Source organism: Coptis chinensis, chromosome 7 (genome assembly GCF_015680905.1).
Source record: "Coptis chinensis isolate HL-2020 chromosome 7, ASM1568090v1, whole genome shotgun sequence".
Taxonomy (NCBI): Eukaryota; Viridiplantae; Streptophyta; class Magnoliopsida; order Ranunculales; family Ranunculaceae; genus Coptis; species Coptis chinensis.
The window spans coordinates 53,448,254-53,462,393 of record NC_141462.1 but is presented as its reverse complement, the minus strand read 5'-3'; the positions used below and the strand labels follow the sequence as shown (position 1 = coordinate 53,462,393).

General features: G+C 38.1%; 1 protein-coding gene across 1 annotated transcript; it reads right to left on the bottom strand.

Moving 5' to 3' along the window:
• Nucleotides 1-2,463: 2,463 nt before the first annotated feature.
• LOC147487942 (geranylgeranyl diphosphate reductase, chloroplastic-like) lies at nt 2,464-4,217 on the bottom strand. Its single transcript, XM_086573315.1, has one exon. It carries the CDS (start codon nt 4,056-4,058, stop codon nt 2,718-2,720), a length of 1,341 nt encoding a protein of 446 aa, XP_086429441.1. The 5' UTR covers nt 4,059-4,217; the 3' UTR covers nt 2,464-2,717.
• Between the last annotated feature and the right edge of the window lie 9,923 nt (nt 4,218-14,140).

Sequence of the window (14,140 nt, the reverse complement as noted above, 5' to 3'; positions counted from 1 at the left end):
TTTGTAATGAAGAGGACTTTTGTTTAAGTTAAAATTTTTATTGGTTTTAATTATCCGCATATTTAAACTGTTTATGGGTTTTTGGGAGTTGAGAGTGCATCACATCTCGAAGATCGAAGAGTCGGGAACAAATATTGTTTTTTCCGAATTATGTCGAAATTCCGGGTGTGACAATCCCTCCGCGGACCCTCGTGTCCGAATCAAACATGGGGCAGGCTGAGCTATTCCCGGATAACCATTCGGGCGAGAGCGGAGGGTTCGAGAAGACCGCCCAGCGGATATGTCGGGGGCTATCCGAATGAGTGTGGGGATGAGCCATCCGCGGACCCTCGCGGTCCAAACAAATGCGTGTGGGGGCGTGAGCGGTGTCCCGGACTGGCGTGTTGAAGCCTCAGCGGGATAGGATCCATGAGACCCTCGTGTCCAACGGCGGCGTGTGGGGCGGTATGAGATGTCCCGGACCGGCGTGTCCGAAGCCTCTCGAAGGATAGGATTAGCGGACCCTCGTGTCCAAACGGCGGCGGTGGGGGGGCGGCCGCATCCGGACCTTCATGTCCGAAGCCTCGAAAGCGGGGATAGGATATGCGGACATGAGATCCGAGTCAAGCCTGGGGGCGTAAAGCCGAGTTGCCCTCACCGGACTCCATTCGAGGCAGACGGCAGGGGGGGATGAGCCCTCTCCTGAGATATGAGATCCGAATCAAACATGGGGGCAACCTGAGTTGCCTCTCATCAGACTCCACTCTAAGCGAGGCGGTGGGGGAATGAGCCCGCTGCAGATATGAGATCCGAATCAAACATGGGGGCAAGCTAAGTTACCCTTCATAAAACTCCACTCCTTAGCAGAGACAGCGGGGGGGATGAGCCCTCCGTGGACATGAGATCCAAATCAAACATGGGGGCAACCGGGTTGCCTCATCGACTCCACTCTGGAAAGGAGGCGGGGACGGGGGATGAGCCTTCCGCAGACATGAGATCCAAATCAAACATGGGGGCAAACTGAGTTGCCCCTCATCAGATTCCATTCCAGAGTAGAGACAGCGGGGGGGATGAGCCTTCCACAGACATGAGATCCGAATCAAACAAGGGGGCAAGGCGAGGTTGCCGCCTTCATCGACTCCATTCGAGGCGAGGCGTGGGGGATGAGCCTTCCGCGGACATGAGATCCGAATCAAACATGGGGGCAAGCTGAGTTTCCCCTCATCAGACTCCACTCCTGAGCAGAGACAGTGGGGGGGATGAGCCCTCCGCGGACATGAGATTCGAATCAAGCTTGGGGGCAAGCTGAGTTGCCCCTCATCATACTCCATTCCAGAGCAGAGACAACAGGGGGGATGAGTCTTCCGCGAACCGGAGTTCCAAATTGCAATTGGGAGCAAGCAGCGTATCCAGAAGAAACAATACTATTGAGTTCGACAAAAGAGAAATAGAGGGGACGAGGACCTTTGCGGACGGGATATCAAGTTCCATGAGTAAATGCAAAGGGGATGAGACCCTTGGCGGATACAAGGTTGAGTTCTACGAAAGGAAAATGAAAGGGGGAGACTCTACGAACATAGTACTGAGTTATGTGAAGGAGAGCTTATGGCTGGGTTGAGATACTCCACAGACATAGTGGTGAGTTCTCTGAAGGAGAGATGGTGGCTGAGGTGATACACATGGGAGCAGTCGGTGAGTTCCGAAGGAGAAGCGGTGGTTTGGAGGAGGCGCCCACCGACATGGTAGTGAGTTCTATGTGAGGTGCCGGGCCGGGTTGGGTTGAGACACATCGTGGGCATTGTATTGAGTTGAAGAGAGAGAGTGAAGGGGATGAGACCCTTCGTGGATACGTTAATAGGGTATATGAACGAGAACCGATGGATTGAGTACTTCACAAACATACGGTCTAGTAGCAGAGTACATGGATATGAAATGTCCTGAGGAGAAGAAAACTACGTACAGTCACAGGATACTGTGGATATCTAGAGTTCAAAAAGAGAGACAAGGAAGTTTTAGGACTTCTCGGGTCCGCCGTCGTCATTGCCGCCGAACCCGAAAGGAGGCAAATGTAATAGCCATATTCAGGGATGTATCACATAGGTACTGGGCCAAGAGATAAGACACATACCATAGTATGTATTGGGCCCAAAGAATAGGCCCAAAACCATACTATACTCCATGAAGTAAATCTAAGAGAGGGATATAAAAAGAAAGAGATGAGAATAGAAGAAAAGAGAGCTCATAATGGAGGCAGAGAGGGGGTGAGGGGTGAGAGGAGAACTACGGATCAAGAACGTAGGCAACCCTCTCGGGTTTAGCTGGCAGTGAGAATGAGCAAGATTACTCGAGAAAGACCTGTAAGATCGGAGGTAGATAAATGAGTTATAACAGTCACCACAGTCGCTAGAAGGGTTAAAATGGCGGTAATAAAAGTGAACGAGATTTGATTCATAGTGAATAAGACGCCACAATTAGAGGTTGCAATTTTATTTGTCAATCAACCAACCTTGATGTCATCTTGCTCATATAAACTTGATAAAGTAAAAACAGAGTACATATTAAGTGGAAGTTGTGAAAGCACGACCATTCAGAGTTTATCTTCCTACAAGACCAACTTCTCCACGCCCCAATATATCAAGGCCCCATAGAGCAATGAAAACCGCACCCCATAGGGCAATGAAAACCGCAGTCTTCACAAAAGATCTTACAAACACAAAACCAGAAAATTAATTTCTATATTACAACACCAACTTTTCTACCTCTTGTCCAATTATATTTGCTCTAATTAAACTACCAAAAGTACTAAACACCATCTTAACATCTTCCCACCTATCACCAGCAGCTATTTTCTTATACAAATAACTATCAAATGTCATTTTTTGCACATACTCATCTCCACACAACTCTACCAACGCTTCCCTTCCTGCATTACTACCATAAAAAACCTTTTGCAACAAATCTAAAAACCTAAATGTGGTAATATACTTCTCATCCCATTTTTTAAGATACTCTCGCTTCAAATCCTCTTCGTTAATCATCCTTTTTCCATTCATCGACGCGTTTACAATCGCTTCACCACACATTCTCCCAGATTTTGCTGCAAAATAAATCCCTTCACCGGAACATTTCGTTACATACCCAGCTGAGTCGCCAACTAAGGCAACTCGGCCTCTAACACGCATTGGGCGTGGGTGTTCAGGAATCGGGTGCGCCTCAACTTTAATAACTTTCCCACCATCAATCTTCTTCCTCACTCTATCTCTAATCCCTCTTTGATACAACTTAATATCTTGCTTGGACGACACGGTACCAGTACCCACTGCCACATGATCACATTTCGGGAACACCCACCCATAAAAATCAGGTGAAATATCATTCCCAACATACATTTCCGCTAGATTTCGATAATAGTCCATTTTCTCCTCAGGTAATTTAATTCTTTCTTGAAAAGCAATGGCACATTTGTAATCTCCAGCATCAATAGATATCGCGACCCGACTATTAGCCCCATCAGCACCAATCACAACATCAGCTTCAATCGAATGTTTAGACCCATTGACATTATAGTGCACAATATAAGGATCATAAATAGAACCCGGTACCTCGAGATGTGTAAACAGTGCAGTTACAAGATTTGCACCGTTAGATTGAGCTCGAGAACGTAAATAAGAATCAAGAACCTCACGACGAAGCATAGCGATGTATTCATGAGATTTGAGTGTTTTACCAAAATCAACGGTTAGATTTGATGGAGAGATGATTTTCATTTGCGTTACTTTACGGTCAATTAAATCAAGGGGTATTGAAAACTCGTTTAACATACAAAGTGGTATTGCCCCGCCACATGGCTTCGCGCCGGCTGGACTACGTTCGATTAGAAATGTTTCAATGCCTCCACATGCTAGTGCGTCGGCGGCGCATGAGCCGGCTGGACCCCCGCCTATAACTGCTGCACGAAGTTTGCGGCCGTGGATGAGTTGGTTAGATGTGATTGTAAAACGTTGTTTTGAGGGTGGGATTTTTTTTGGTGATTTGATCAAGAGTGTGCGTGGAAGTAGGAGGTGAGTTTGTGTTGACATTTGATGGGTTTTTTTTTGTTGTCGCTTTTAGGTTTAGGGTTTTTGGTAAGAGACTAGTTTTGAGTTCTTTTATGTAATTTTGATGCCAATAGAAAACAGTGATATGCTTTGGTTAGTGTGACTTTTACAGACAAACATTTGTTTAAAGAGAAGATGCTCAGTGCTCGTTGAGTAATTTTTAGAGCATTGTAGAGAGTTGCACTGATGCATAACTGCATACCCATATAAAATGTAGAATCTAGAATGTCACATGGACATGATTTTTGTTTTTATGTTGTAAATTATGTTCTTACCATAGTTAACGATTTCGGAATCAACGGAATTCCGATAACTCAAAAAACCGGAATTCCGAACGGAATTCCAACCACTATATCGGAATTTACAAGGTCTTAAATATCATTTAATAAATTATGTGAATAATCTGGGCCATTAGATTTGATGGATATGACATCATTCTATTTAAGTTAAAAGCTGGCTGTAATGAAATGGAGGCAACAATGGTGGCTAGTAGATGGAGCACCACCAATCCACCATGAAATCTATAATGAAGTTCCAAAGATATAAAAGAAAACGAAAAAGGAGCATTGAAGATGATTTCAGCACCCTAAACTCTTTAAGATGTAAGATTTAATTTCAATGGGTTGATGATGAATTTGGGATAGATGGTGAAGACGATCTCAACCGTTGGTTGGCTGGATTTTGAGATTAAAGGTGGAGGATTCCAACTGTTCCAGGTAGGTGTAGAGAAGATGATTAAGTTTTCGACGGAATCAACAAATTCATCTCGGGTTTTGACGGTTTTACCATACATTCCGACATTTTTCAAATATTTACAATTATACCCCTGATGGAACATACCGTGAATTTCGATGCCGATGCCATTTCATTTTTTTGAAAACCCGAAATATCCGTCGGAATTCCGTCATTCCGTTCGGAATCACGAACCATGGTTCTTACACAGTAAAAAGAGCATATCATTTTATTATTTTGTAGCTTCTGTTCGTATTCATTTCAAATACATGTCTTCAATTGAAGAATAAAGCAGGAATTTGTGAATTATGAGGTATTGAGGCATGGGGTTGTCTCTGTGTTGAAGACATCCATAGAAGTATAGAACTACTGTAGAAGCTAGGTACATATTGGAGAGTATATTTACCACAATGAAATAAATTTCATATTGTATACGTAGCTAAGAACCAGGTCATCTAGTTTGGACTGTGTGGCCCAGTTGCATTACCTGAGCGGCTGAGCCCCCTTTTGTTTTTCCACCTGCTATTGCAAGCTAAAAGATTTTGTTGCCTTCAATTTTTTTGCCCCGCAGGATTTGTATATCCTTCTCCGTAGTTTGTATTTCAAATTTTCAACCAACCAGTCCACCACTTGATATGTGTTTTTTTTTTACTATCTATTTTTCAAGGCTAGCCTATTTCAGTTACCAAAAAAAAGGCTAGCCTATTTCAAATCCTGAAAAGTTTATTCGTTCACAATTTATGTAGGTGTCAAATGAAAGAGGGAAGGGAATAAATGGGCAAGACAGGTTTGTATGTATCACATTTTTTTGGGGGAATTAGTGATACCCCCCACATTTAAAGATCTCTTTTGCGATACTCCCCACATTTGAAGATTATTTGCGATACCCCCCACATTTTCAACTTCTATCGGTTAGTTGACCGAGTCAAACTGTAAGAAAAAAACCCAAAAAACTCAAAAAAAAAAAAAAAAAAAAAATCGACCTAATTAAATAGTGGAGGTTACCAAAATACCCCTCCACTTCGACACAACGGTATGCTACATAGTATGTATCATTCTTATTTTGGTAGACCAAAACTTTCAGTAAGAATGGTGAGAATCAAGTGATAATGGGGCTCAACATGATGTTATATAGTATGTATCATCCAGAAAATGGTATGCTATATAGTATGTATCATCCTTACTTTGCAAGATTCATCAACTTTTCAAGTAGATCAAGTAATTGAAGCAAGCAACTCGACTATCTTTTGTGTATGGATTTTTGTGTTTTTTTTTTGTCTTTAGAGAATATGGATTATGGATTCAATTTATGTAGAGTTTTTGGATTCAGTTTTGAATTCATTTTAATAATTTTTGGATTCAGTTTTTGAAAAGTTGATGAATCTTGCAAAATAAGGATGATACATACTATGTAGCTTACTATTTTCTAGATGATACATACTATATAACATCATGTTGAGCTCCATTATCACTTGGTTCTCACCATTCTTACTGTAAATTTTGGTCTGCTAAAGTAAGAATGATACGTACTATGTAACATACCGTTGTCGATCTGGATGATATATACTATGTAGCATACCGTTGTGTCGAAGTGGAGAGGTATTTTGGTAACCTCCACTATTTAATTAGGTCGTTTTTTTTTTTTTTTTTTCTTACGGTTTGACTCGGTCAACTAATTGTTGACTGACGGAAGTTGAAAATGTGGGGGGTATCGCAAATGATCTTCAAATGTGGGGGGTATCACAAAAAAGATCTTTAAATGTGGGGGGTATCGCTAATTCCCCCCATTTTTTTTTCGTAATCTTAGCTTGTTGTGTAGAATTGTAAACTTGTAGTATATTGTTCCAGAGCCATAGCCATATGTGCACGAGTTCTTCAGTAGAATTGTCCGAAAATGTGTTCCAGAAGGCTAAATCCTTCTATGTTCTCTAGTTTTGAGTGCAACACATATATGTGTGGTGCTACTAGGATTAGAAGGCAGACAATAGCTTTTAAGATCCAATACATTTCTGTACAAACCTAGTACATGCCACTACACAAGCAGCACAACTCTGACAATGTTCACAAAACTTTAGCACTAGGTTTCCCTTGGATTGGTGTGGTACCCTTGGAAAAATCTAGTTCAATTGGTGTGGTACCCTGGTGCAAGAAATTGAATCTCTAAAACAAGGCATACAATTTGAGACCACATACTTCTAGCGTATTTATGGACAAAATTGATCTAGTACAGAACGATTGCTAACTATATGCTTAACACATACACGTGGAACGTTGTTTGAGAGGAGCTGAGAAGGAGGAAAATGTCATAAGAAGTCCCGACATGTTTCCAAGGATTCGAATGTTAAATCTTAAAAAGGAAACAAAATAGAAAAACCTTCAGCCTGTATAACTTGGATTGAACTAGATTTTTGGACCCGTTCATCAAACGGGGATCGTTTTATATATATATATATATATATATATATATATATATATATATATATTTTTTTTTTTTTTTTATTTTTTTTTATTTTATCATTATGTATAAAAAATCTTACATCCAAACTATATTGAAACTCATACAGTAAATTAATTGATTAGAGTTCCCAGTGCCAATAATTTGTTATGACTATTAAACAAAGTTACAAACATAGAGCGCTGAGTAAAATCCATTAAAAGTAAAAACTTGCATTGTTGGTCATAAATTAGGGGAAGACTGGCACGAAGGAGCTCCACTGACATTTCCTTATAGCACTTGCAACTTCTAACCCCAATAACTGCAACATTTGGACCCACTAAAGAAAACAATTAATGTAGCCACTCAAGTCATTATAAGTAACTTTAGCTAAATAAATGTATGTGTGAACTTATTATTTTACATCAACGAACGTTCCATCCTCACATCCTTTTGGGAAAATTGAATGAGAACCAAACTCCAATTCTTTCAATTATTATATTCCATGTGATTAAAATTAAAATCAATTGAAGTGGAAGCATGTTATCAATTCCTATGGATCTATGGATATATAAAGAGAGTACAACTACTGCTATCAAATCGATTAACCAATTATGGAGTTTTGTTTTAACCATATTATACTATCCTGCGTATTAGATATGTTTTCTTAAGCCTCTTAGAATTACCACTAAGCTAGGTGACATATTGGCCATGCTTTTAACCTTTTTATTCTTTTGTGTACTTACAAATGGTGACCTCCATATATTAGGTATGCACGCACCTTAGGAATTGAAAGGAAATTGAAGTTTCTATGTATGCTAATTTCTCTTCTCCAAATATTTAATTACAAACTCATTTATACTCTTAAACATCCCAAATATGCCATATTCACCAAGATGATTCTGCAATCCCGCATGCATGGGACTTCCGGCCATAAAACTAATTCAATCAATTCAGCACTACTCAACAAATTCTTTAGAAAAGTAAAATACTGGTAATCATGTCAGCCAGTACATCCAATTTGATTTTTCAATTTTGGTCAATTTAAATATATATAATTATACTTGAACTAAACCATAAAGCTACACGCATCTGAACCACAAAATATAATGGGTAGTAGGATGCATGTTCACTCCTAAAACACTAAGACAAATATATGTTCGAAAAATTGATAGAGTGTTACACCATCCTTTACAACTGCTATTCACTTATGTGCTCCGCTCAGTCACAATGTGGTTGAGTTTCTCTCCCCATCTTTACTCTAAAATTGTGTATTTAATAGTTTGCTAAGACTTGTAGAGTCATACATTTTAACCGAAAGCTCAAGGGTTAGAAGTCATAAGTCATTGTCATGTACACTAAGTTGGAATGAAGTAAACTTAATCTAAAGAACCAAACCTATGGGAAAAAAAATTGATGAAACCTTTTGAGAATTACCAATTAACTTTGTAGTGATGTTCAACATCTGTCTGCCCTTTTTTTTTTTCCGCATGATAGAAATTTAACCAACCTAAATAAATAGGTTAACTAACTCCTATTACTATTACTACTTGTAAGCGCACAAGGTCTATTGTAGTAGGTGCACGAGAACAAGGTCGAACCCACAGAGATTGTGATCTAGGAATAACTGAATTCTAAAATACTACTTAACCTAATCCGAATATTATGGTTGTTGATTGAAAGAGTGGTTAACTACTTCTATTTTAATTATACTATGAAAATTATGAAACTTGTATTAACTATGAATGGTGGAAACACTAAGGCGTTTGATTCCACCTTAGACTCTTGTAAGTTCTCTTAATCCACTAATTTAAAGTTATCTTTTATTGTATGAGTAGCATGAGGGAAATGTAACCCTAACTTGCTCGAAGATGTGATCGTGTATATCTTATATCAATCTATGTATTAGGTTGCTTGAATTTTCAGCACAAAAGTATAAACTCCTAGCAAGAACTGTCTTCTTACAGCACAATTCTTCACAAGCTTATAATAACATTAAAGGCAAAGTTTTGATGATAACAACACTTAATATAACTATGGACTAGTAAATACATGAAGACTATCAAGAGAGATATAATCCATGAAAGTAGTGCTACTATAAATAGTGAAATTAATCAAGCTAATTATTAAATATCAAGTAGAGAATAGTAAAGTAATCAAGAAAATCCTACGCAAGTCTAGGGCTTCACCAAAGCCCTAGCTTTGAGTTTAGTTACTCATAAACATGGTGGAAGAAACAAAGGAATAAGGAAGAGAAATCATCGACAAAACCGTGGGGTAGGCGTTGGCTTCTTGTCCAGCAACTCCACTTCTTCTTCTCCAGCAAGCTGTCTTGAGGTTTGTGATTTTGTGTGTTATGGGCGAGAGAGAGAAAGAGTTTTCTCCTTCCTTTGGTTATATAGAGATCCCTTAGGTCGTACAAGCCTTGGAACTCCTTTAGAAAGCTTCCTTTTTGTGTTTTAATCACTTTTGGAACTATCCAAATTGAGTTCAAGCGGTGGAAGCAAGCTACGAAGGGTACTATGGAAACACTGGAATTTTGCGTTTTTAGAAGGGGGCGGGCGCGCTTTGACAAAGGCTCCTTCAAGCGCGGGCGCGCTTTGACCTCTTGACAACAGTGCCTCAACTTTTTGCATTAGCTTTATAATGTCATACACATATTATTTCCCACCTTGTTTCATGTATTCTCTATGTATCAAGACGTGAGAATCTCACAACTCAGTAAAGTCCTCGGTCTCAGCTCATTTCTTCGTATTCGCGTTGATTTCTGAAGTGATTTTAAAAGTATGGGACATCCTTCTTCAATGTGCAAAAAAGCTTTAAGTGCAGCTGCGGGAGAAACTTAAGTCTTTCAATGTGTGCAATGGAAGCAACCTGCAATTGAAATCTTCTACTAGAGCTGTTGAAAAAAGAGCAATTGGTATACCACTTGGAGGGGAAGTGTGGGCAGTGTTTTAATGATAGTTTTTGGTAGTCCAGCAGTTGGTGTAACTGTTCCTTCTCAGATTCTGTGACGCATGGGTTTGTCTGTAGAATTACAGCATCTATCAGTGTGCATACATATGTTTATAGCAATTGACATCTAATTCACTGAAGATGATATGCTACAAACTGATCAAATACTTATATACGTCAAGCTGTTTTCAAATACTAACCACTTGAAAAATAATCTGATTTTTAGTAAGTCACTACTCATTCCATTTAGATGATGTTGGTTCCATTGAGTTGACCAATGAACAACCATTAGCTAGATTTTTCATTTATCAACAGATTAACATAAATAGCAGCTAATCGTGCCTTTATCAATATGCATTCACAATCCCCTGATAACATGCATAGGGAACATGAATAGGAATGAAACCTACTTGTTAAAGTACAGGCAGATGAAGCAAAATTATGATTCGTTACCTTGAGATATATGTCGATTGACAATTGCCAGATAAAGGCCATTGTCTAATGGCCTCGCATAGTCAGGTACAGCTGCAACCAATGACAAATTTTGGTTGTTTCAGTTTATTTACTACCATTGTAAAATTGTAGTGAGAAATGGTGAGCCGATCAAGCTGGTCATCATCTGCACATCACAGGAAGTCCCCACCATTCTCATGGTTTGAAAGATCACTTCTCATTGTGTAGCCAAATATCATTCTGTATGGCAACCTTACTTTCCATCTCCTCTGTAGTCAGTATTTGAATTCTTTGTTGTAGTGCTTGTATCATAAAAAATAAGATAAGGTAATGTATAAATTAAAGCAAGGAGCGGTTCACTTTAGGTTCGTAATGGCTAGAGCTCAAACAAATTACTTCTACTTTTAGCCAGTTTGCAAGATGAGGTTTCAGTCTCCAGTAACCTGTTGAGCCCCTCTTTCAACTTACTTTGCAACTCTTACAACCTTGAGAGATGTACTCACTTATCATTATCTTCCTTCTAGAGATCACCATGCTTCTACTCCCTTTGAATTTATTCACTACAATGTCTTGGTGTCTCAAGTTCTTTCTTGTTCTAGCTGGCTTCTGGTAAAGATGGAGGGTTATATATAAAGATTAGCTCATTGGATAGGCAAGCAATTGATTAATTGCTCTGCCTCCTTAAGATGTCCATTTCTAGTGAGTAAATCCACTGTGTCTACAGGCTAAAAGCACAGCGACAACAGAATCAACCCTATTAGACTTGATGCCAAATGATTTAATTTAGAATGAACTCTTCCAGCCCTATATATGCATGCCATGGAGGGCTAAGATTAGAGCTGTCCAAGAACTATAAAAAAATCTCCTTCATTAATTCAATTTATATATGCAAAAGATGAAGAACTCTCCCTCCATGGGGACATTGTTTTAATATAATTTAGGGGAAAAAGAGCACACATGTGCGCATGGAGGTGGCTTTGTTTATACCATCAAAACTTATAGAATATAGATAAACAATTAGAAGTTACTTGAATTCAAGAGTGATATCAACTCTTACTTTTCTGAAAACCCAAGCTCGATTCACATAAGTGGTGCTTGTTTCGAAAAGTTATCCCTACAAAAAAAAAAAAAAAAAACTACTCGTTACCATTAATTAACAAATAATCAAAACTACACTACTTTAAATAATCAAAGCCACCTTGCAGTTCATTGAACACTTTTTTCTTCATAACTTTTGTGAAATTCAGTTAACAAACATAAAAAGTAAGAAAATATATTGAAAACCCAAGGGAGACAGAGAACACGATAGTTTATTACAGCTAGGTTTGATATTTTCTTAATTTTTAATTGACTAAAATCCACACAAAAGAATGATAATGCAAAAAACATAGACTGTTAGCAAACATTGACTACGAAATAAATTGAGTTCATACTAGCTCATACATACGAAAGTTATGTAACTTAATATAATTGTTATGTTGAATTATTAATATTTTAGAGAGGAAATCCACCTGTTCTCAGTCTTAGCTTAGGAAAAATAATTGAAGCAGTCTATTTGCTACAAAGAGTGTTTCAATCTAATATTGTTCACTAACACATAAAAAAATATAGAAAAGAAGAGAGATAATTAGTGGATTATCAAATTAGTGGAACAAACAGTTAGCACTCTTATATGTATAGTGTACATAAATAAGTGTGCAAGTAGCATGGCAGATCACACGAACACTGCAGTAGACTGGTAACATTAGTAAGGCGGTGATTCAAACTTGCGGACAACCAAGTTGCCAAAGGGAAATAATAACATGGACTGGTGAACCACATGCACAACCATTTCAAATAACTTGGTAGACTTCGTCAACAAAGTACACAACAGTAAATAACAACAACTTATAATGTGTGGTTGAATTGAACCCCATTTATAAGATTTAAGAAGTATTTAAACTACCACCATCAAAAGAGCTGAAAAAATATCAAACCAAAACTACAGATGACAAAACTGCACAAAGAAAAGAAAAAAAAAATAGTTACCTTGGTTAGTATGTCTATACTTGCATTTGAGAAAAACAATTCTTAGATAGCAGTAAAACACATCCATTATGGCCACTGAAACCTCCATGACCCCTGCCAAAACCACAACGATCGTTTATGTCTTATCTCTTTTTTCAAGTCAATAATATATTAAGTAGATGATGAAGAGGATCCCTGAACAATAATCTATAAAATTTTTGGATATGATCCTCGAAAGTACGTTAGCGTTGATGAAGATGACAGGGACATGGAAGCTAATTTTAATATAATCCGAAAGGAGGAAAGGAGAAGTGCAGAAATTGGCAGAGAGGAGAATGAAAGAGAGCTTCACCTCGAAGAAGCGGAGAGGGGAGAGAAGTTAAGATAAGATGCAAAGAAGTGTAAGTTAAGCCAACGGTGACTCAAGAGCATTCCTCATTTGTTTTTTTAAAATGATCTCTCAGGAATAGTCTAGAATGATATGCATTCAGCTTCTGCTGGTCATTGCTATATCATACATTTGTTCATGTTAACTGGATTATACCTAAACATGTTTGGCTTGTTTTACTTTAGTCCGTTTTCCTTATTTTTTACTCAGATTTCTTGATCACAATAGTACAATACTCAATAATTACATAATATATTGATGAAGCTAAGAATTTATTACATTGCCACCACATGATATTTAAAGCACACAAAAACAAAACTAAATTCCAGAGTCGATGCATAATAATTTTTTACTAAGAAGTTGTTGAGCAGTAATTAGCATTCTGAGAGTCTCATCAGAGGCACTCCAAAGTCAATTGTTGAACTAATGCAAACCAAGATCCAACTTTACCTTTTTTAATTTTTTTTGGCAAGAACCTAGAAATTTAGCCAAATATATGTAGACCTTATCCAAACAAAAAAGAAAATGTCAATGCATAAATCACAACTAAAGTTATAGGGAAAAGAGGCTTTCATGCTAAGAAAAATAGTCTTCATTTCACAACAGGGGACAACTGTCCCTTAAAACATGCTCACTATCATCAAACTTTAGAAGCAACATACATCTTCAGCTCATATTTCCATTCAACACTAAACAACTATTAGTGCATCCAAAAAGTACCAAAGGTACCATATGCATAAATTTTAAACCAAAAACAACAAAATAAAAACTACAAACTTAAACTTAATGCAAGATTTAGTGCTTATATGATAGATTCCCTCTTTCAATGTGCTTATGGTTCTTCTAGTTATCTGACATGGACTGGATTCCCTCTTTCAATGTCTCCTTAATTACTTCCCTCATTGAAGTTCCACAATTCACTTACTATGTGCCTTCCCTTGAAATATTTCTCGTTCATCTCCAACAATGCTGATTTAACCGCATTGAACACTTCATTGCCTAAGTCAATGAAAAACATGTAATTCCAGTCAAATGAAAAAACATAGATAATAAATTAAACAAAAAACACAACAAAAGAGCACATAGTTCATTGAT